The sequence below is a fragment of the Papio anubis genome, chromosome 17 (assembly GCF_008728515.1).
Source record: "Papio anubis isolate 15944 chromosome 17, Panubis1.0, whole genome shotgun sequence".
Lineage (NCBI taxonomy): Eukaryota > Metazoa > Chordata > Mammalia > Primates > Cercopithecidae > Papio > Papio anubis.
Genome location: NC_044992.1, coordinates 45,513,631 through 45,537,131, shown reverse-complemented (window position 1 = coordinate 45,537,131; position 23,501 = coordinate 45,513,631). Strand labels below are relative to the sequence as shown.

General features: G+C 51.4%; 1 protein-coding gene across 5 annotated transcripts in view; it reads right to left on the bottom strand.

Annotated features, from left to right (window-relative positions):
• ARHGAP23 (Rho GTPase activating protein 23) overlaps positions 1–23,501 on the bottom strand; it is a 95,361-nt gene that overhangs the window by 4,216 nt on the left and 67,644 nt on the right. For 4 of the 5 annotated variants that reach the window (XM_009190459.4, XM_003912901.5, XM_017950696.3 and 1 more), the window contains 7 exons: positions 22,702–22,780; positions 18,092–18,165; positions 17,716–17,805; positions 16,749–16,874; positions 10,302–10,343; positions 9,633–9,729; positions 7,512–7,543 (listed from right to left, as the gene is read on the bottom strand). In XM_009190459.4, coding sequence (XP_009188723.2) covers positions 7,512–7,543; positions 9,633–9,729; positions 10,302–10,343; positions 16,749–16,874; positions 17,716–17,805; positions 18,092–18,165; positions 22,702–22,780 — 540 coding nt within the window. Of the gene's footprint in view, positions 1–7,511; positions 7,544–9,187; positions 9,211–9,632; positions 9,730–10,301; positions 10,344–16,748; positions 16,875–17,715; positions 17,806–18,091; positions 18,166–22,701; positions 22,781–23,501 lie in introns of all 5 variants that reach the window. The other variant, XM_009190462.4, reaches the window with a different exon arrangement.

Here is a 23,501-nt window from a genome sequence, read left to right as displayed (position 1 = left end):
TCCCTTTGCCTGAGATGGGAGATCACTTCTCTATGTTCCTGTCATCTCACTGTGCTCCTCGCTCTTCTCACATCAGCCTCATTGAACTCTGAGCTCCTTGAGAGCAAAGGCAGTGACTTGGTTGTTTCTGCATGGCACATAACAGGTGTTCAATAAACATTAAATGAACTAACAATTGGTGAGTGGAGTACCCTTAACACAGGAAGTCTTGTAGAAGCAGATGCTGGGACTGGTTCCTATCTTGGGCTGGAATGACATGACAAGGTCACGCTGTCCTTCAGCTGCTCCTCACAGACCACCTCTTGTTTCAGCCATGGTGTAATAATGAATGGAGACCCAGATGCCTCTTGTGACCACTGCAGCTACTGTCCTCTCTCTCACATTAATTAGTTCTGAGAAAACCAGAGCATGTCAGGGACTCAGGAGTCACAGGCATGTGGCTCCTGGGCCATGGTTGTCCACAATGCACAACTCCAGAAGGCACCCCCTGGAGTTGTGCAATGTGGTTGCACTGCTAGGATTAGCCTAGGGCATATGCTTTCTTTCCTGGCCAGTGCTCTCTGAGAGACTTACGAGGCCGCTAGGATCATCTGATCAAAGTACCGTCTCATCCCAGCTGGTTCCAGAAGCAACAAGGTCAGACTGAGTTCTCTTCCAAGGAATGCAGAGGTCAGCAGATTCACAGAGAGAGCAGGGAGTTAATCCGGGATATACTGCAGGAAAGCAGGGGGCCAGCAGGAGCAATGGAAGGAAGTGACAAGGACCTGATGTAGGTCACTATAATGAACTTTCTCCCTGTCACAGCAATCTTATGATAGTGGTGCCTGTCAACAGAGGTGTGCATGTGCTGGCAGGGGCTCCATGCAGAGCTTACAGGGTACCCTTGCACCAGGCTACAGCATTATTATTATTATTATTGTTGTTATTATTATTTTGAGACAGAGTCTCCCTCTGTCACCCAGGCTGGAGTGCAGGTGGCGCAATCTCGGTTCACTGCAACCTCTGCTTCCCAGGTTCAAGCAATTCTCATCACTCAGCCTCTCAAGTAGCTGGGATTACAGGCACGCACCACCACACCTGGCTAATTTTTGTATTTTTAGTAGAGATGGGGTTTCACTATGTTGGCCAGGCTGGTCTTAAACTCCTGACCTCAAGTGATCCTCCCACCTTGGCTTTCCAAAGTGCTGGGATTACAGGCATCAGCCACCGCACCCACAACCTTTTTTTATTTTGTCCAGTGTATTCATTTGGCACACACCAGGCATCTGCCAGGTGTCAGGCACATGGCTGTGGAGTGACTTACAAACCTGGCCAGTGCAGTGCTCAGAGACCCAGACAGAAATGAGCCCAGTTCTGCCAGCCAGTCATCAACTGCTTTCACTCACTGCTATGGACTACATTGTGTACCTCCCAAACTCACATGTGGAAGCCCTAACCCCAGTTTGGAGGTGGAGCCTTTGAGAGATAATTAGGTTTAGGTGAAGGTGGGACCTTTTGATGGGATTGGTGCCCTTATTAGAAGGGACACCAGAGGGCTTGGGCTCTCTCAGTCACTCGCGCTCTTTTCTCTCTGCCTTGCCTTGTAAGGACACAGTGTGAGAAGGTGGCCATCTACCGTCTACAAGACAAGACAGGCAGGGAACCCTCACCAGAAATGAGCCACACTGGCACCGTGATCTTGGACTTTTAACCTGTAGAGCTCTGAGAAAAATCAATTTCTGTTGTCTGAGGCACCTAGCTATGGCATTTTGTTACAGCAGCCTGAGCTGACTTTATACCCACCCTGCCCTCAAGCTCTGATCTCACAGCCGGGCAGGGTCACCCAGGGCAGGCCTCATCTCCTAACAGGTTCTGTCTCAGAGATAGAGGCTCTGGAGCAGGCGACTTGCTGGTTGTGAGACCTGGGGCAAGTTACAGAAGCACTTCTGGCCTCTGTTTCCTCAACTGCAAAATAAGGACAATTCTATCTCTAACTCAGGGCATTTGTGAGGATTAAATTCTGAGCACAGTAACACAGCAAATGCTCAATAAATTGTAACTACTCATATTGTTGAATACTTTAAACTTAGGAATCAGCGATGACTAAAGGCATTATTGATGATGACTGGACTGCCACCTTCTGCCAAACAAGCTAATTACCAGCAGGAATACTCTGGAGAAGGCGCTCTTAGCTGGAGTCCCTGGGTAGGCTTTAGGGGTCCATAAACTTGAACTTGCCACAGGATTTGTATAGATAGGTGTCTTTCTGGAGCAAGAGTGCATAACTTCCCTCTTTTCTTTTTTTTTTTTTTTTTTTTTTTTTTTTTTTTTTTTTTTTTTTTTTGAGACAGAGTCTCGCTCTATTGCCCAGGCTGGGAGTGCAATGGTGCAATCTTGGCTCACTGCAACTTCTGCCTCCCCAGTTCAAGCGATTCTCCTGCCTCAGCCTTCCGAGTAGCTGGGATTACAGGCGTGCAACACCACCCCCAGCTAATTTTGCATTTTTAGTAGAGATGGGGTTTCGCCATGTTGGCCGGACTGGTCTCGAATTCCTGACCTCAAGTGATCTCCCCACCCTGGCCTCCCAAAGTGCTGGGATTACAGGCATGAGCCACCATGCTTGGCCTCCTCTGATTCTTGAAGGGGCCTGAAGTAGATGGGGAATCCCTGCATTCCAGTATCTGTTGTCAATGCAAAAATGTTCACGGTCAATTCCCCCTCAGGGTCAGGGTCATGGAGAGGTTTCTTATGGAGCAAGGGTTGGGGTCAAGGAATTTGAGGAACTTGAATAAGGCAGGGCTGGGGAAATCAGACTGAGCCTGGTCAGGAGCTAGACTTCTCCCTGTACAGTAGGATGCTCAGGGGTTATTGCAGGCCGTAAAGAAAGCTAAGCAGTAGGCAAGGGACCACCAGAGAAGACAAAAGTGGTCCCCTTCCCCAAGAACTTGGAATTAAGATGATAAGGAGAGTGGGGTGCAGTGGCTCATGCCTGTAGTCTCAGCACTTTGGGAGGCCGAGGCAGGAGGATCCATTGAAGCCAGGAATTCAAGAACAGCCTGTGCAAAGAAGCAAGACCCCATTTCCACAAAAAATACAAAAAAATTAGGCAAGAGTGGTGGTGTGTGCCTGTAGTCCCAGCTACTAAGGAGGTTGAGGCAGGAGGATCACTTGAACACAGGAGTTAGAGGCTGCAGTGAGCTGTGTTCGGGCCACTGCATTCCAGCCTGGGTGACAGACCAAGACCTGTCTCAAAAAAAAAAAAAAAAAAAAAAAAAAACAAAGATGATAAGGGAGCCTTCTGAGTACTGAACAGCTCCACTCCACCCGCCGTGGAGCTGAGAGACTGCCATGTGTGCCTGCCCACACTCCTACCCAGGATAGCCTAAACCATCCACACAGGGAGGCAGGATCAGAATGTGGCTGTGACTTGGGGCACCGATACTGCCTGGGTGTCCTGGACACAGCCGGGAGAGTCTAGAGACAGGGCTGTCACATCTAGAACAATGGTTTTTGATGAGCTCGGGAGCACCCTGTCTAAATCGAATCCTCCCTAGAAACCCAACGGTGTGAGACAGAACCAAGAGTGGCTCAGATGGAAGCTGTGGGAGCTTGGATCCCTGCACGCTTGGTCCTCTCATACACCTGTTGGTGGTCATGACCCCATGGTGGCTCCAGGGAACACAGTTTGACCATCACTGACCTGGGTTTTAGAGTCAGGCGAAAGACACAGAGGCTGGCAGTCGTGAGAGTCCAGCACTTGCAGGGTTTGTGCCCACCCACAGAGCTCACAGCCCAGCGGGAGGCCAGGCCCTGGTGCCAGAGGCAGCCCCTTCCCTACAGCCGGGACAGGAGGCTGCAGGCTCTCAGATGCCTGGTGCCTCCTGCTTCCCTGACTCCGATTCCTGGTCTCCCCAGTAGATGAGACTGAGACCACTGCGGCACACACAACTGAACATCCCTGTCCTGCAACAGTTATATATCGCTGTACTTAATAGACCGGCAGCCTGGTCCGTGCCTTCGTTTCTTAGAGGCTTGGCTGGTTGGTCTCAGCTCAGGCTCAGGAGAGAGCCAGTCCCTGTGCCAGAAAATCAAGAAACACTCAGAGCCTGAGAGCAGAGGATTAGAACTCAGATGCCAGAGCACCACCAAGGAAGGAGGCCACCTAACCAGCTCCCCTCCCTGAGGCCCAAGAATATGGCCAAACTTCTAGTTACTTAAGTTCTGTGAGCCTTGGTTTCCCCATCTGTAAAATGGGGATGGTACAAAACTCAAGGGTCTTTCATAAAAATGAAATGAAACCAATGTTTGTGAAAAGTTCTCTGCGTACTGGCTGGCACCTAGTAGGTGCTCAGTAAATGTGCACTCCCTCCTCTTTCATCTCACACTAGTGATTGTGATGAACTCACTAGGTCACAGTGAAGTCTCCGAGTCAGTTTACAGTAAAGAAGTACTCTCTGAAAAGCACGTTCTATTGTTCAAGGCCCTGTGATTGAGAAGAAGGCCTCCTGCAGGAGTTCCCAGGCTAATGCAGGAGTCAGGCAGACCCAGACTGGGAAGCAGTAACTGGGAAGCAGTCTCCGGAGGAAGGAATTTCAAGCCAGGTGGCTTCAAGGAGGCGGTGGCTTGTGAGCTCTGGGGAGGTCAGTGTTGAGACCACTGGAAACAGGGTGGGGTCACAGGAAGCAAATGAGGACATCTTTTGGCCAGAAGGGGCTCAGAAGGGGCTCTCCGGGGAGTATGGAGAAGCCAGGCCCAAAGGGGCGGGGCATGACTGCTGGGCAAAGTGCTGGCTCTTGAGAAGGGGCTGCACCTCCTCAGCCCCTTCAGGAAATGTGCCTTGCTTCATGGGACCTGTCTCAGACTTCCTTCACTCTGCTCAGACTTTCCGTGACACCTTCACGCCTAGCAGAGGTCCTCACCTTCCACTTCACTGAGGAAAGAGCCATCAGCTGGGGGTGACCCCAACGACCTGCTGCCAACACTGCCTGCTAGTGTGCCCCCTGCCACCTCCCTCTCTTCCTACTACACCCAGGGATGCATCTGCTAGGAGCACAGGCTGCTGCTGCTTCATGGGCTCTGGGTCCAGCTCTTCTTCTCTCTCTCTGTCTCTCTCTCTCTCACCTGGATCATTCCCGTTGGCAAGTAAATATGTGCTTTCATCTTTTTTTGTTTGTTTTTGAGACAGGGTCTTGCTCTGTTGCCCAGGCTGGAGTGCAGTGGCATGATCATGGCTCATCACTGCAGCCTCAACCTCCTCCCAGGCTCAAATGATCCTCCTGCCTCAGCCTCCCAAGTAGCTGGGACTACAGGCATGCCCCACCATGCCTGGTTAATTTTTGCATTTTTTGTAGAGTTGAGGTCTCACTATGTTGTCCAGGCTGGTCTCGGACCCCTGGGCTCAAGGGATCCTCCTGCCTCGGCCTCCAAATGTGTTGGGATTACAGGTGTGAGCCACCATGCCTGGCTGCTTTCATCTTTTAATGAAAGCTTCCCTCAAGCCACATATTTTCCCATTTTTGTTCTGTAAATATCTCTTCACAGTTGGACTTCTCACAAGAGTGGTCTATGCATGCTCTCTTCCCTCCCTCAGTTTATTAGCTCATTCCGTCTGGTTTCTGCCTCCACTGTGCCTCCAAACCTGCCACACAGATAAGTCTATTTGTTCATTAGCTTAGTGTCTGTCTCTCACTAGAAGATAAGCTTCGTGAGGGCAGGAACCTATCTGTTTGGCTCATTATTTATATTTTCAGTACCCAGCACAGTACTGATATAGAGTAGATGTATTAGCCCTATCTTTTTCAAAAGCATTGTCAGGTTTTGGTATCAGGGTAATGCTGGCCTCATACGTTAGTTGGAAAGTGTTTCTTCCTCTTCTATTTTCCTTTCTTTTTTTGAGACGGCGTCTCGCTCTGTCGCCCAGGCTGGAGTGAGGTGGCACGATCTCGGCTCACTGCAACCTCCTCTTCCCAGGTTCGAGCAATTATCCCGCCTCAGCCTCCTGAGTAGCTGGGATTACAGGTGCATGCCACCACGCCCAGCTAATTCTTTTCATGTTTTTAGTAGAGACGGGGTTTCACCATGTTGGCCAGGCTGGTCTTTAACTCTTGATCTCAAGATCCGGCCTCAGCCTCCCAAAGTACTGGGATTACAGGCGTAAACCATGGTGCCCAGGCACCCTCTTTTAGCTTCCAAAAGAGATAGTGGAGAATTGGTATTATTTCTTAAATAACTGTTTGAATAACATTTAAATAATTCAACTATTTAAATATATGAATATTTAAAATTATACTATTTTCTATTCAGAATATTTTTAAATTATTAAAGTAAATTGTTTAAAAATTTTAAAAATTCCTTAAATATTTGGTAGAATTTAACAGTGAAACCATCTGGTCCTGAAGTTTTCATTGTTGGGGGGTTTTAAATTACATATTCAATTTCCTTAGGAGGTATAGGACTATTCAGGTTATCTATTTTTTTCTTAAGTGAGTTTTGGCAGTCTGAATCTTTCAAAGAATTGGTCTATTTCATCGAAGTTATTCAATTTATGGGCAACTTTATGCCCATAAATTCAATAATATAGAGGTCTGTAGCCGGGCGCAGTGGCTCACGCCTGTAATCCCAGCACTTTGGGAGGCCAAGGCGGGCGGATCACGAGGTCAGGAGATCGAGACCATCTTGGCTAACCTGGTGAAATCCCGTCTCTACTAAAAATACAAAAAATTAGCCGGACATGATGGTGCGTGCCTGTAGTCCCAGCTACTCGGGAGGCTGAGGCAGGAGAATGGTGTGAACCAGGGAGGCGGGAGCTTGCAGTGAGCCGAGATGGTGCCACTACACTCCAGCCTGGGTGACAGAGCGAGACTCTGTCTCAAAAAATAAATAAATAAATAACTTAGGGGTCTGTAGTGATGTCCCTCTTTCATCTCTGATATTGATAATCTGTGCCATCTTTCTTTTTATTCTGTCACTCTGGCTAGAGGTTTATCAATTTCATTTTTTTTTCAAAGAACTAGCTTTTGGTTTCATTGCTTTTTTCCAACTGTTTTCAATGTCATGGATTTCTGCTCCTCTCTTTATTTCCTTCTGCTTGCTTTAGGCTCTCCAAAGACCTTAAAGGATATCTGTTTTATTTATTATAGCACCCCACAGATTTACTGATATCCCCATTTTACAGATGAGGAAGCTGAGGATCAGAAAGTGGTTAAGTAACTTGCCCAGTGTCCTAAACTACTAAATGGTGGAGCCAGAACTCAAACCTAGGACTGTCTGACTCCAGAGTCTGTGCTTCTAACCACTGAGCCACATTGCCAGCTAGGCACGTAACTCCCAGGCCAGGTCCTTCTACTACAGCAGATGCCTCACCAAACACTGCCAAGGTAAGCAGCTTGGCACTCAGTACCTCCCGCCTTCCCTCCCAGGGACCATCAACTTTCCCCATGGTCCAATTGCCATTCCATCAATTCCCTTGAACAAAAACCAAAGTGGGCTGGCTTGTACAGGGATCAAGCCTTCAGAATTGCCTCCACACGTACCTTGGACTTGGCTGAACTACAGGTGGTAGAATCTGTTGGTGAAAGACAGAAAAAAAAATGAAAGTTGCATCAGGGAAAAAGAAAGCTGAGTCTTATGCACACAATTCCCTCTCCTCAAAGGCTTCAGAAACCAGGGAATTCTGAAACATAAGATCTCCCCAGGCCCTAGGAGTATGATGGACCTCTGATGTCATTTTCTATGGGAGAGGGATGGAGCAGAAAATGATGTTAATTGCCACTTCCTCTAGAGGCAGGAAGTGACATCAGGCTGCCAGCCACTGGCCCCTCATTTACTGATGGCTAAGGGCAAGGGGGCATTGTCTTTGAGCCTGGTTCCTCTTCCCTTCCCCTCCCGTCCCTGTTACTCTGAAGCACTGGAGAGAAAATGCCAAATATCAGATGCAGTCCATGGAAACCACCACAGTGAAACACAGCAAATCACAGGTGCTCTGGAGAAATGGAGACCACACAGTGCACGGAGAGGTGGGTGCCCTATATCCACCCCCAAGCACATGAGAAAGAAGAGGGACCACGTGAATAATGGATAAAAGGGCAGAAATGAAGTGGGTGGGATGCAGGAGGTGGAGTGGGCTGGTGATTAGGGCCTTGATAGGTTCCACCTCCGGACCTGGGGTCACCCTGCCCTCATGGGCAGGGTCCCCAGTTACAACCAGAGTTACAAAGCAGACTAAAAGCATGGTTTCTATGGGACTTGGGTCCCACTCCCTTAATATCACTGGGGTGGAGAAGGAACCAGAAACATGTACTGGCAGGTCCTCTCCAAGGCTAGAGAGGGAGCAGATTGGTCCAAGGGCCTCCCGGGGTCCCATAGGGTAGTGAGCAGGTGCGGTTAATCCACACTCTCTGGTAGGCAAGTTAGACGCCCCCTCTCCAGACCCTTCCCCCTGCACAAGGTGAGAAAAGCAAGATGGAGGACCACACACGACACACAGGGCGTGGGGGGTGGCGGGTGATTAGAAGAGACACAGGGCCCCTCTCTGCCGTCCCGTCCCCATGTCTCCTGCCCCCTCCTGAGCCTGCCCCTGGTGACTAGGGAGCTCCTGTGTGCCTCTGTCAGAGACAACAGAAATGCTAAAACTAAAGGGAGGGACAACCATGGCAGGGGGAAGAGTCAGTGGCTGCAGCCACAAAGGGAGTGGCCCTCATCTGTCTCTGAGGACGTAAATCATCTGTTCTCTGCCACGAGAGGGCCTCAGGCCTTGCAAACATGACTTAGGGCCCCGGTTTCTTAAGCAGGAAGAGGCGGCCCATTGGGGTGACTGAGGCAGGAGTTACAGATAAAGAGAAGCTTCTGGGTGTGGCATCGCTGGTCTCCAGAGAGCCTGGGTCCCCAACCCGGATGACCAGCAGTGGTGAGACTTGGCACAGAGAGGCCACAGTGTCTGTGGCACTGCAGGAGGGCAGCAATCCAATGCCCAGGCGTCCAGGCAACGGGGAGGGCCCTGGGCCCAGTGAGTGCCTCCTTCCTCCTGAGAAGGCGCTTTAGGATGGGAGGGGCGTGGACTGCTGGGGTAAGTTGATAACAAGCAGGGGTAACTGGCATGTCAGCGTGGGGTCCTCACAGCCTGGGACATTCTGCCTGCCTCTGTGCCCACCCAGCCTTCTTATAATCACCCGCCACTGTTAGTGACCGAGGCCGCAACACCGCACTGTACCCTTTAAATCTCCAACAGGTCCGCTGGAGGAGGGGACGGGGAGGAGAAGAGGAAGGGGTGGGAGGAGAGCACGGGGAGAGGAGGACGGAGAGGCGGGGGTGCGAGGAGAAAAGGAAGAAAAATTAAAAAGAGGAACATGCCCAGAAGGACACAGCCAGCCCGTGAGAAATTAAAGGCTGAGGAAAGAAACCAGTGAGAGAGGGTGAACAAAGCTCCAACCCTGCCCGGGGCGGGGCAGCTGCGCAGACAGGAGGCGGGCACGGGGTGAGCTGGACTTCCCCAGGGAGGGAGAAGGCCCCCAACAGCTCCATCTCCATGGTGGCTGGCGGGGCGGGGGGGCCGCTGGGGTGGCGCAGGGAAGCTGGGCATCTGGCCAGGCATCTGGGGCCCGCAGGAATGTAGTGTCCACCCTCCCGCCTCCCCACTCCCAGGCCCCTGCGCTCACCTGACCCCGGGTCGCCAGGGGGCACTGTCCTGCCAATGTTGGGCAGGAGGTACTCAATGTTGGGCACTGCCTGAGGCTCCTTGTCGCCCACAGGGGTCTGCGAACAGGAGGAGGGGTCAGCTGGCATGCCCTCGGATGCTGCGCTGCCAACCCCCCAGAGGGGGGTGTCCTGATGACGGAGCCCGTGTCTCCTCCATCAGACCGGGCTCACTGGGGCAGGGACCGTCTCCCTCATCAGCCGAGGATGATTCCTATATGTCCCCTATTAGATAGTCCTGCACCTTCCTCAATACCTCGGAACCATGAAGGCCAGAGTGGCCCCTTCAGCTGGGGGCAGGAGCTGTGTCTCCCACACCAGACTGGAACTCCTCCAACCTATGTCCTTCCCGGTAGCCTGGAGAGGTGGAACTGACTTTACTCCTGAACTGGGTTCCCTCTGAGCAAGGTCTGCATCTCCCCCAGTTAGACTGGGGACTCCTGAAGGCAAGCTTTGTGCCTCTCTATCAGACTACGGGCTCCTGAGGAGCGGGTCTGTGTTTGCTCCATCAGACTGGGGAAGCCTCAAGGACAGGCACCTTCCCCAGCTTAAGTCTCACTGCCCACCCCACCCCCAAGGACTGGGGCTTACCCCAGACCAGCCCCCATACCAGCCTGGCCCGCATCACTTACTCTCTCTCCCTTGTCCTCTTCGTCACTGAAGAACCAGTCTGACTGCAGAGAAGACAAAAGGAAGGGATGAAATCAGCGTGGGAAAGAAGAGTCTCCTCCACCTGCTCCTTCCAGAGGACCCGCTCAGGCGGCAAGGGGCGCCTCTCTCTCCACAAACCCCAGGCTGGCGGGGCTGCAAAAGAGGGCTCAGAGGGAGCTTGACGGACCCTAAAACCTGACTCCACAGACTGTAAAAAACCCTAGGGGAGAGAAAAGGTGGGACCCCAGTGTGGGAGGAAACACGGCCGGGAGTGGGAAGGGCGACCTCAGACCGGAGATAGGCTCAGGGAGAGCTTCACTTTTACTTTTCTCTGAACACTGTCCTGGGCACACCCCTGTGGTACACTCCTCACAGCGAGCCAGGGGGCAGGGAGGCACCAGTGCTCTTAGTGTTGGCCAGGTCCATGGCTGTAACAGCCAAGCATGCCCCATGCCACCTGCCACCCATGGGTGCCACACTGACAACAGGGGTGTCACATACCCAGCCCAGAAAAGGAAAATGCTAGGAGAAAGGTGCTGGAGTTTTCCTGAGGGGCAGGAGGTGAGAGCTTTCTCATAAAGGCCAAACAAGAGAGAAAATAAAGATCCCCACACTTTAATATATTTTGTAAAATTTGAGAATCTTGAAGATAAAATTCTAAGTTTTCTGGAAAAAAAAAAATCCAGATTGCTTATAAATGAACACGTATCACAGGTACTTGGAACTTTCAGCAGCAAGACACAAGAAGACAAGAAAGTAAGTTTCGAGGTGTTGAAGGAACCTAGAATTTTATACCCTGCTAAATTCTCATTTAAATTTGAGTATAAAATAAAGCTATTCTTCTTTTGTTTTTGTTTTTTAACAGAATCTCACTCTGCAACCCAGGCTGGAGTGCAGTGGTGCAATCTTGGTTCACTGCAACTTCTGCCTCCTGTGTTCAAGCGATCCTCTGGCTTCAGCCTCCTGAGTAGCTGGGATTACAGGTACACGCCACCACACCTGGATAATTTTTGTATTTTTAGTAGAGATGGGGTTTCATCATGTTGGCCAGGCTGGTCTCAACTCCTGACCTCAAATGACCCACCCACCTCCACCTCCCAAAGTGCTGGGATTACAGGCGTACCACAGATTGTTTTAATCACCACTTAAGTGAACCTCCTGCTTTCTGGAGCCACCGCACCTGGCCTTGAAATAAAGGTATCCTGAGACATCAGAAAGTTTACTACACAAAGACTCTCTTAACTGAATACTTGAGCAAGTAAAGAGATGAACTTCGGCAAGCCCCAAGAAATAACTAAGGCACTTTTGGCTTTTATTTTATTTGTTTACTTTTGAGACAGGGTCTCTCGCTGTTATCCAGGCTGGAATGGTGTGGCATGATCCTAGCTCACTGTACCCTTGAACTCCTGGGCTCAAGAGATTCTCCCACCTCAGCCTCCTGAATAGCTGGGACTACAGGCATGTGCCACCTTGCACAGCTAATTAAAAAAAAAAAAATGTAGATTTTGTGATTACAAGCGTGAGCCACTACACCCCACCACTTTTGGCTTTTAGATGTGGTGGAAGGAAGACACAGAAACTGATAAGCATTACAAATTGACAGTGACAGGCCGGGTGCAGTGACTCACGCCTGTAATCCCAGCACTTTGGGAGGCCGAGGCAGGCAGATCACCTGAGGTCAGGAGTTTGAGACCAGCCTGGCCAACATGGTGAAACCCCATCACTACTAAAAATACAAAAAGTAGCCGGGCATGGTTGTGTGCCCCTGTAATACCAGCTACTCAGGAGGGTGAGGCGGGGTAATCGCTTGAACCAGGGAGGCAGAGGTTGCAGTGAGCTGAGGTCGCACCACTGCACTCCAGGCTGGGCAACAAGAGTGAAACTCCATCTCAAAAAAAAAAAATTAAGATAATTACCCTTTACCTGCCTCAACACCTATGCAAGAACAAGAATAGGCAATTTACAATCTCATTTATGTAGACTTAAAACACACAAAAAATATTATATACATTTAAGGATAGCCATGCATTTACAATAAACGGAAGGCATCCTGGAAGGACACATACTAGCCCATTAAAAGTGGGCACCGGCCGGGCGCGGTGGCTCACACCTGTAATCCCAGCACTTTGGGAGGCCGAGGCCGGCGGATCATGAGGTCAGGAGATCGAGACCATCCTGGCTAACACGATGAAACCCTGTCTCTACTAAAAATACAAAAAATTAGCCGGGCATGGTGGCGGGCGCCTGTAGTCCCAGCTACTCAGACGGCTGAGGCAGGAGAATGGCGTGAATCCGGGAGGCGGAGCTTGCAGTGAGCCGAGATCGCGCCACCGCACTCCAGCCCGGGCAACAGAGTGAGACTCCGTCTCAAAAAAAAAAAAACAAAGAGTGGGCACCTGGGGGAGGGGAGAGCAGAGGGGAAACAAGGGGACTTGCCTGAGCATGCGCCATGAGCCTCGGTTATTATCGCTTAGATCTGACATGTGATTAACTAAAACAGCACAGGAAGGCCAGAAGGGAAACAAGAAAGAGATACAAGAGAAGACAGCGAAGGAAGATAAGAAAAATGCAAGCTCTGGCAGGGCGCAGTGGCTCACACCTGTAGTCCCAGCACTTTGGGAGGCTAAGGCAGGTGCATCAGCTGAGGTCAGGAGTTCAAGACCAGCCTGGCCAACATGGTGAAACCCCAGCTCTACTAAAAATACAAAAATTAGCCCGGCGTGGTGGTGTGCGCCTGTAATCCCAGCTACTTGGGGGTGCTGAGGTGGGAGGATCACTTGAGCCCAGGAGCCAGAGGCTGCAGTGAGTGAAGACTGCACCGTTGCACTCTAGCCTGAGCGACAGAGTGAGGCTCTGTCTCAAAAAAAAAAAAAAGGAAAAGAAAAAGAAAAATGGAAGCTCTGGAGTCAGTCGTCTTGGTTCAAGTTCACCTTAGCCAAGTGACTTTCCCTCTGTAAGTCTATTTACTTATCTCTAAAACGGGCATGATGTGAGCACCTCCTTCTAGGCCTGAGGAGGACTGAGATGAAATACTGTATGGAAAACACTGAGTGCAGTACATTGTTAATGTATAACAGATGTGAGCTACCGTTATTCAAAAGTACGGCTTCCAGAGACAGGCTGACCAGCGGGAGCCTGAGGATCGGCCCAAAGAAGCCAGCCTTTAACTCGCGTTTGAAGATGCCCAGAAGTACTCTGCAAACCACGGCGTCTACAGGAAGCGCCCGGGTGGCCACGGCTCTCAAGAGGAATCCACACTAGTTCCTGCCACCCTGCTTCTGCACGTGCTGTTCTTTCCGCCTGGGATACCCTTTCTCCCTGCTCTGCCTGGCTAAGTTCTCATCATGGTGCTCTAAGACAGTTCAAGAACTCCCTGACTACGACCCCAGCCCTGCACCCAGGGCCAGGGTGGGTCCTTCTGTGGGGCTTCCTTGGGCATAGCCCAGAGCACAAAGAGACGCAGCTTTTACTGGTAATATTCCTTCTGAGCAGGCTCCCATTCATCCCATTCCTTCTGAGCAGGCTCCCATTCATCTCCGTGTTCCCAGCATGGGGATCTGTCTCCGGTGTGGAATAATGACCATGACGAAGAGGATGACAGTCAATTCTCACACAACACTTAGGACCTACCAGGCACCACAGCGAGTGCTTTAGCAGACATTCACAACGACGTGAAGTAAACAAACTGTCATCTCTACCTTACAGATGTGCAGACTGAAGCACAGCAGGTAAGGAACTTGTCCAAGGCCACACAGCACATAGGAGCAGGCTGGCCCCAGAGCCACCGCCATCAATCCCCCCACCCCAGGGGGCATTTGGCAATGTCTGGAGACACTTTCGATTGTGACAACTAGGGTGACATTCCCAGCATCTAGCAGGTAGAAGCCAGCGATGCTGCTCAATGTCCTATAACACACAGAACAGCCTCCCACAATAAAGACTTATCTGGACCTCAGAGGTCACTAGTGCTGAGGCTGAGAAACATTAGGTATCGCTGCCTTTGCTGAGTGAGTCCCTGAGCAAATGCCCTGGGCTGATCTTTGTTTGGGTTCCACTGGACTTCGTAAACACAGGCAGGGGCTGCTGGCAACTTACCCGCTGTGAGGTCGGACACCGGGGTTTGCTCTCCTCTCTGCTCTGCCACTATCTTCCTGTGTGGCCCTGGGCAAGTTGCTGTTCCTCTTTACCCCCCAGTTGCCACCCTCTTTCCGACCTGAAGACTGGTCTGGGTGCCCCAAGTGACAGCAGCACTGCCCTGGCTATGGAGCCTCCAGGCTAGACAGAGGCGGCACACGTGGGTGCGCAGGCTTTCAGGGCTTGCAGAGTGGGTGCCTCATTCCCTCGACAATCATCCAGGGCTCATTACGTTCAAATGCCAAGGAGGCAGCAAAGGGAAGACCACCAGCTCAGTTAGTTCTCGGGAATGAATCTCTGAGTAGAAAAGCCCAGCCTGGCCGGGCGCGGCGGCTCACATCTATAATCCCAGCACTTTGGAAGGCCGAGATGGGAGGACCGCTTGAGTCCAGGAGTTCAAGACCAGCCCTGGCAACATAATAAGACCTCATCGCTACAAAAAAAATACAAAAATTAGCCAGGTGGTGTGGTGGTGCGCATCTCTACTCCCAGCTATCAGGAGGCTGAGACGGTAGGATCGCCTGAGCCTGGAAGTGGGCCATATTTGCGCCACTGCACTCCAGCATGGGCGACAGAGTGAGACTCTGTCAAAAAACAAACAAACAAACAAACAAACAAAAACAGAAAGAGAAAAGAGAGAAAGAGAGAAAGAGAAAGAAAAGCCCAGCCTGACATAACCTCAATTAGCAATTTACTCATTCATTTATTTACTCTACAAACACTGAGTGTCCACTGTGTGCCAGGCACTAGCGTCAGTGCTAAATGAGACAAACTCCACCTTCTCCACCCTGCCCAGAGCAGGGACTCCCATCTTGGGGCTTTGGCCTCCTTCCTCCCTGAAGGCTGTAGTTCCTGACACCTCAGCTGACCTCAGGCCTCAGGCTTCCAGGAGCACAGGGCCAGACACCCACTCTTCACTGCTGCTGCCCCCAAAACACACCCTCACAGGAGGTTCCAGGGCTCCCTGGTGCCCTGGAGAGCTAAGCTTTCCCAAGTCCTCATCAGGAATCCTGATACTGTGGGGCGACCCTGGCCTCCCAGACAGCTCTGGAGTGGTGTTCCCAGTGTCCGGATGCAGCAGGCTGGGATCCTCCCTCCCGTGGCTCGGAGCCCTGAGCATGCAGTGAAGGAGGGAGATGGGCAGGCAAGACTGTTAGCATGGCTCAGCTGCACACCGCCTCATCTCCTGCCCCTGGCCCCTTCCCTCCCTCCCAGGCCAGCTCAAGGAGGGACCCGGGAGTCTGCCCTTTGGGTTGATGGGGAGAGGAAAGCACAGGCTTTGGTAAGACAGACCTGGCTTGAAATCTTGGGCTGCCACTTATTAGCTGTGTGACCATGAGCAAGTCGCTTTGCCTCTCTGAGCCTGTTTCCTCCTCTGTAAAATGAGGGTAATAGGGCCCAGCTTTCCTTCCCTAAAGTGTCTAGGGGACTTGGGGCTAAGGCTTCCCTTCCTCTGACCAGCTGCCAGTCTTATTTCCCCTGGCAGGAGGGGCTCTGTTCCCATCCTTTGTGGACTGTAACAAGAATTGGAAATGGAAAATCTATATGATTCATAATAACATCCACGTGTGCCCCAGAAGGCGGCAGTACTGCCTTAGGGGTGGGCTCTGGAAGACCAAGGCCTCCTGCGCCCTCTGCTGGCCACTCTGGGTTCTCCTCTGCCCATGCCCAGTAACAAGAACCTACAGGAACAGGGTTGTTGGCATCCAGGAAGTCATGAGAAGGGAAGTGGCCAGCCCAGTACATGCCAAGCACTGGTGCAGGATCCCGCCTCAGGCCGAGGCCCTGTGCCCTATCCCATCCACCCCTCGTTACCATGGACATCACCACTACCTCCCTGAAACCTCAGTGGGGCCAGCAGGGAAAGTCACTAGAGCCAGGGCCTCCTGATGTCAGGTGAGACCTTGGTCCCCATCTGTTTGTGTCTGCCAGGACGCCTCTGCAGGGGCCACCTTCTGAAGCTGCCCCTTCCGCCCTCCATCAACAGCACCTTCCCTGCCCTTCCTCCTCCTCTGCCTCTCCCAGGCATCTTGGATGCTCGGGGGCCTCTTGACTCTCCGGCTGGGGACCCAATGTCCCAGGGCAGCAGGGATTCCAGGATCCACTCCTGTCTTGCCTTGAAATGCAGCCCATGACTTTGGAGGAGTATATACCACCCTAGCAGCATGGTCTAAAGCTGCCAAGCCCTTCCTGGGGCTCGAGCAAGAGTGAGGGGTTGAGCAAGAGCGAGGGGTTCAGAGGAACACGGCCTGGGCCCCAGGGGCTGCCGGGCGACCCTCAGAACAGGGGCTTACATGCTGGATCAGTGTCTCCACAATCTTGTAGCGGTCAGGCATGTGGGTCACCATGTCTGTCATGTTGTCCTCGGAGGTCCTCACCAGTGTCGGCCCGAAGACCAGGGCCAGGTTCCGGGGTTCCATCTGGGCAGCAGGGAAAGCAGGTCATGGTCAACATCCTGAACTCAGTCTTCCCTCACTCTGGGCCCCTGAGGCCTCTGTCCCCAACTACATCTTCACCAGTCCCCAGCTTAAAGGGTGGACACCCCCTTGTATGGTCATGGAGATGCTTGATGAGTAGAGCACAGGCCAGATTTCAGCCCCATTCATTCCCAGGCCCAGTAGCCATGAGCAGTGCTCAACCTGCACACCTATACAGGGCACCCCTGAGTGGTCAGTGCCAGCAGTGGGAGACCCTGCAGCAGGAAACATGTTGGAGGTCCCAGGGGTTATTTTAGGCCTGGGGAAAAAATCCAATCACTTCCAGGTGCCTGTAATCCCAGCTACTTGGGAAACTGAGGCAGGAGAATCGCTTGAACCCGGGAGGCGAGGGATGCCATGAGCGGAGATTGCGCCACGGCACTCCAGCCTGAGCGGCAGAGGGAGACTTCATCTCCAAACAAAAAATAATCCTATCACTCCGGAGCCTCATTTTCCCCACTGCAGAACCAGAAGGCATAAGGGGTTTGATGAGGCAAATGCAATGCAAGGGACTTGAGCTAAGTCAGAGGATGTCAGTGCATCGGATATGGGGGCCAGGGTTCCCTGCCTCTGGAAAGCTCTCAGAAACTCAGGAGATGGCTCTCTGGGGGAAAGCACTGGCCAGTATGTAGCAGCAGGGTGGGGATGGAGCAGTCATAGGAAGAGGGCGTGCCTAGAGGGGCCTGAGTTATTGGACCTGAAGGAGCTCAGCGCGTGCTCAGGGTCCCCACACAGTAAGTCCTGTGCTTGCCTCCCCTAGACTCCATGCAGGACCCCTACCCACCTTGTTTTTCTCAGAGTGGTCAGCGATGGTCTTGAGATGGCCCACAAGGAATTTGAGCGTTTCATAGTAGTGTCCTGGGAGATCCCGGATCTGAGTAGGAGAGAAGAGGGCCATGGGGACAGGCTATGAGGGCCTCCCCCTGTCCCCCGTCACCACCATGCCCCAAAGAGTTCCTACTACCATGCCTCAGGGAGTCTGGAATCTACCCTCTAACCCCCCGTTCTCTTGTATGGATGGGGAAACTGAGGTCCGGAGTGGAGCAGGGCTTCTCCAAGACCACAGGGGTCGTAGGCAGCACCGGACTCCCCACCTCCTGGGAGAGACGTGCTCGGGCAGCCACCCCACCTCATGCCTGGCAGCACCTCTCTCTCCTTACCAGCTTCCGCAGTGTCCTCATCCGCTCCCGCGCGTCCTCAATGCGGTTGGCCTCGATGAAGTCGTTGTATTTGTCTAGAACACAGCGGAGACTCTTTAGAGAGGTGGTGGCAGCGCCTTCCCCTGTTCTCCGGGCCAAGGGCCCTGCTGGAAGGGCTGTGTTTTGAACTCCAGTTGGGGGCTCCACAGCCTCTTGCATATGTGAATACACCCACCACAGCTGTACCCACCACAGCTGCACTCGGGTGTGCATCTGACCTGGGGAGGCCCAGGTGTGTTCATTTGGGAGGCGATACGATCTGAGCTGCATGCTGACCCCAGAAAAGGGGTCCCTGCCCCCATCGCCAGGACATGGACACCAAGGTATAGCAGGTCAGAAGAGAAGGACACCTGGAGAGGAGGAGGGGCTTCAGACAGCCTCCACCAAGGATTCCCCCAACTCCCTTCAGAACAAGTCCACGGGGACCTTTGAAAACTGGAAGATGATAAGCCTGTTCTGAAATTCATCTGGATGAGCTAATGCACAAAGACAGCCAGGAATAGTTTTTAAAGAAAGCGTAATGTGGGAGGATCTGCCCCACCAGAGACTGAAACATCCCGAACGGCTGGCACAGCGGAAAAGGCAGAGCAATGTTAAGGCTAGAAAGGGGGGAAGCGGGCCATGTGGATATTTACTATATGATAAAGGCGGCACTTCCAATCAGGGGGAAGGATGGGGGCCTCAAAAGATGTCCCCGGGACAAATGGCTACCGTCTGGGGGGGATCATTTCTAGCTCACAATACACAAAAGCAGTCACACGGCAGAGTCAAACGTGAAAATTATAAAAGCACTGGGGAAAAAATAAAATATTTTCGTAATCCTAAGGCCATCCTAAACATGAGATGCAGAATCCATGAAGAAAAGATGAACAGCTTTGGTCATATTTTAAACAATTGTTTTCAGCCAGGCACAGTGGCTCATGTCTGTAATCCCAGCACTTTGGAAGGCCGAGGCGCATCAGCTGATCACTTGAGGTCAGGGATTAAAGACCAGCCTGGCCAATGTGGCAAAACCCCATCTTTACTAAAAATATAAAAATTAGGCCGGGCGCGGTGGCTCAAGCCTGTAATCCCAGCACTTTGGGAGGCCGAGGCGGGTGGATCACGAGGTCAGGAGATCGAGACCATCCTGGCTAACATGGTGAAACCCCGTCTCTACTAAAAATACAAAAAAAAACTAGCCGGGCGTGGTGGCGGGCGCCTGTAGTCCCAGCTACTCGGAGGCTGAGGCAGGAGAATGGCGTGAACCTGAGAGGCGGAGCTTGCAGTGAGCCGAGATCGCGCCACTGCACTCCAGCCTGGGTGACACAGCGCGAGACTCTGTCTCAAAAAAAAAAAAAAAAAAAATTAGCTGGGTGTAGTGGTAGGCGTCTGTCTACTTGGGAGGCTGAGACAGGAGAATGGCTTGAACCCGGGAGGCAGAGGTTGCCGTGAGCCGAGATCGCACCACTGCACTCCAGCCTGGGTGACAGAGTGAGATCTCAAAAAATAAATAAAATTAAATAAAAATAAAATTAAAAATTGTTAGGCAGGGCGTGGTGGCTCACGCCTATAATCCCAGCACTTTGGGAGGTCAAGGAGGGTAGATCACCTGAGGTCAGGAGTTCGAGACCAGCCTGGCCAACATGGTGAAACCCCGTCTCTACTAAAAATACAAAAATTAGCTGGGCGTGATGGTGGGCACCTGTAATCCCAGCTCTTTGGGAGACTGAGGGAGAAGAATCGCTTGAACCCAGGAGGCAGAGGTTGCAGTGAGCTGAGATCGCACCATTGCATCCAGCCCAGGTGACAAGAGTGAAACTCCGTCTCAAAAAGAAAAGAAAAATGTGTTTTCAGTTTCCATACTGCAAAGTGAAAAGGCAAATGGCAGGCCAAAGCAAATATTTGCAAAAACTAACAAAGGGTTAATATGTGTAATACACAAAGAGCTTGTCTCCCACAATCAATCAACATGAGAAAAAGATAACCCAACAGAAAAATGGGCACACGGTCTGATCAAGCGATTGCAGAGAAAATAGAAACAGCCAGTATAGTAATGAAAAAAGATTTAATCTCCCTAGTAATGAGGGCAATGAAAATAAAAACAATAATGAGATACCATTTCCCTTATCTGATTAGCAAAAGTTTAAAATATTAGTAATATTCAAAGCTGTCTGGGTGAGGTGGCTCATGCCTATAATCCCAGCACTTTGGGAGGCCGAGGCGGGAGGATCACTTTAGACCAGGAGCTGAAGACCAGCCTGAGCAACGTAGTGAGACCCTGCCTCTACCAAAAAAAAAAGTTTTTTTAATTAGCTGAGTGTGGTGGTGCAAACCTGCAGTCCCAGCTACTCAGGAGGCTGAGATGGGAGGATCACTTGACCCCAGGAGGTTGAGGCTGCAGTGAGCCATGATTGCGCCACTGCATTCCAGTCTGGGCAACAGAGCGAGATCCTGTGTCAAACAATAGTATTTTTATTTTTACTTTATTTTATTTATTTATTTATTTTGAGATGGAGTCTTGCTCTGTCACCTAGGCTGAAGTGGAGTGGTATAATCTTGGCTCACTGCAACCTCTGCCTCCCGGGTTCAAGCAATTCTCCTGTCTCAGCCTCCCTAGTAGCTGGGACTACAGGTGCCCAACACCACACCCGGCTAATTTTTGTATTTTTAGTAGAGACGGGGTTTCAACACAGTCAGGCTGGTCTTGAACTCCTGACCTCAGGTGATCTACCCACCTCAGTCTTCCAAAGTGCTGGGATTACAGAGGTAAACCACCGTGCCTGGCCTTTAAATAACAATAATAGGCCGGGCGCGGTGGCTCAAGCCTGTAATCCCAGCACTTTGGGAGGCCGAGACGGGCGGATCACGAGGTCAGGAGATCGAGACCATCCTGGCTAACACGGTGAAACCCCGTCTCTACTAAAAAAATACAAAAAACTAGCCGGGCGAGGTGGCGGGCGCCTGTAGTCCCAGCTACTCGGGAGGCTGAGGCAGGAGAATGGCAGGAACCCGGAAGGCGGAGCTTGCAGTGAGCTGAGACCCGGCCACAGCACTCCAGCCTGGGCGACAGAGCGAGACTCCATCTCAAAAAAAAAATAAAAAAAAAATAAAAAAAAAAATAACAATAATAGTTATAATATCCAATGCTAACGGGGATGTGGAGAGACAGACTCCTACATTGTTAGTGGGAGTCTAAACCAGGGCCTCTTTCTCAGAATGCAATTGACGTTAGCTCTCAGAAAGATTCACCAGGACTTTGATCGAGCAATTATACATCTAAGAATCTCCTTGGAGAGCACAGATCCAGGCGTGCAAGGACTTATTCAAGGAAAGCCATTGCAACAGGTTGTGTAATAGCAAACATTGGAAGACAACCTAAATATCCATCAATAGAGGAGTACTTAAAGAAATTGTAGTCTATTCAAGCCATGAAATTCTATGTGACTGATTTAAAACAAGAATGAGGCAGAGCGCTCTGCACTAACACGAATGAATCTCAGAATTACAACTCACTTTTGTTAAAAACAACTCAACCAGTGGTGTGCTGGAGCCCGCTCACACTGGCTCCTGAGAGCGACCGTGTGCCTCCCTTCCCAATTCCATGTTGGTGACATCACGTTGGTGGCTCGAAATAAACCATGGTAGTGGTATTTGCACCATGGAAGCTGGAAAACGCTAGGCATTAGGGTTTTTTTCCCCCAGAGATAGATGTTAAACATCTGCCAGCACACCCCTGAACCCACCCAACTCCAAACTCCACGCATGCATGTGTGTATCTCCGCCACGCATACAAGAAGAGGGCCAGGAGAGAAACACAACAGACTGTGAATAAGCAGCTCAGCAAACGGCCAAAGCTTAGCTCTGGAGCCCGACGCCTGCAGTGGAATCCTGGCTCTGCCATTTATAACCTGTGTGACCTTGGGCAAGGCATTAAACCTCTCTGAGCCTCAGTTTCCTCATCTGTAGAAGGAAGACAATAGCACCTTCCTCATGGAGTTGCTGTAGGGAGTTGTGCTTGGCACACACTAATGCTCAGAAAGTGTTAGCCACAACCTCCCGTGAAAGGGAGCAGGAGATTCACAGCGTCCTGTGCTGTTTTCTTTATTCACATCTGTACAATCTATGTTTGTTTTTTTTTTTTTACATGCTTTTGTGTTTTTTGTTTTTTTTTTCTTTTTAAAAAAAGCCAGTGTGGTGGCTCATGCCTATAATCCCCGCATTTTGGGAGGCTGGTGCAGGCAGGCGGATTGCTTGAGCCCAGGCCTAGGAGTTCAAGCCCAGTCTGAGCAACATAGTGATAAACACCCCCATCTCTTAAAAAAAAAAAAAAAAACTTTTAAATTAGCTGGGTGAGGTGGTGTTCACCTGTTGTCCCAGCTACTCAGGTGGCTGAGGTGGGAGGATCGCTTGAGCCCAGTAACTTGAGGCTGCAATGAGCGGAGATTGCGCCACTGCACTGCAGCCTGGGCAACACAGCAACACTGTCTCCAAAAAAAGAGTAAAACCAACAAACCAAATCTAAAAGTAGGGGTCAGGGTGCAGCACAGACTGGTGTCCCCTCCCCACCCCCACTTTCACCTCCTACTCACCATCAGTGAAAAGAGGCTCGGGCAGCTTTCGGAAGAAGGACTTGAGCAGGCTGCTGATCACATTGAGGTCTTGCCAGCGCTGGGGGAGGGGTCAGATGTCAGGCCACAGGCAGGCCCAGCCCCATGCCCATGCCTTCATGATCATTCACCCCAGAGCCCAATCAAGCCCACCAGGCCCTCCCTGGGACCCACTTAGACCAAGCTTTCTACTCATCAGGGTGGTGGAAGCAGAACTGAGACCCCAGCGAGGTCCTGTGCCCACACTCACACTTGGCCCCAGCCCCTCCTTGCTCCTGCCAGCCTGTGGGCTCCAACACCTCCCCATCCACAGAAAGTCCCAGGCACTGTGGGGACACGGTGAGTGGCAGTTGCCGCCTCCACTGGGCACCGTTTAAGCATGTGTGACCCAGCAGTCATTCATGCCGGCTCCTTCCTGTCTTGGGCCCTCTGCATGTGCTGGTTCTCTCAACCAGAACTTTCCTCCCTGCCTCCACATGACTGGCTCCTCATCCACGCCTAAAAGTCGCTCTTCAGAAAGGCCTTCTCTGACCCTCATAGCTAAAGCAGCCACCTTCACCACTGCCTTGTTACCTGCACCCCAGCCCTGACTTTGTTTCCTTCGTGGCACTTAACCCAGTTTGTCATTATCTTCTGCTTTTGTTTCCGTGTCCATGTCTGTCTCCCCGCAGGACTGTAAGCTCCAGGAGGAGCCAGGATCCCGTCTGTCTCATTTCCCACTGTGCTCCTATCACCTAGCTAGGACAGTTAACCTGGTACTTACATGGCCCTAAATCAGTAGT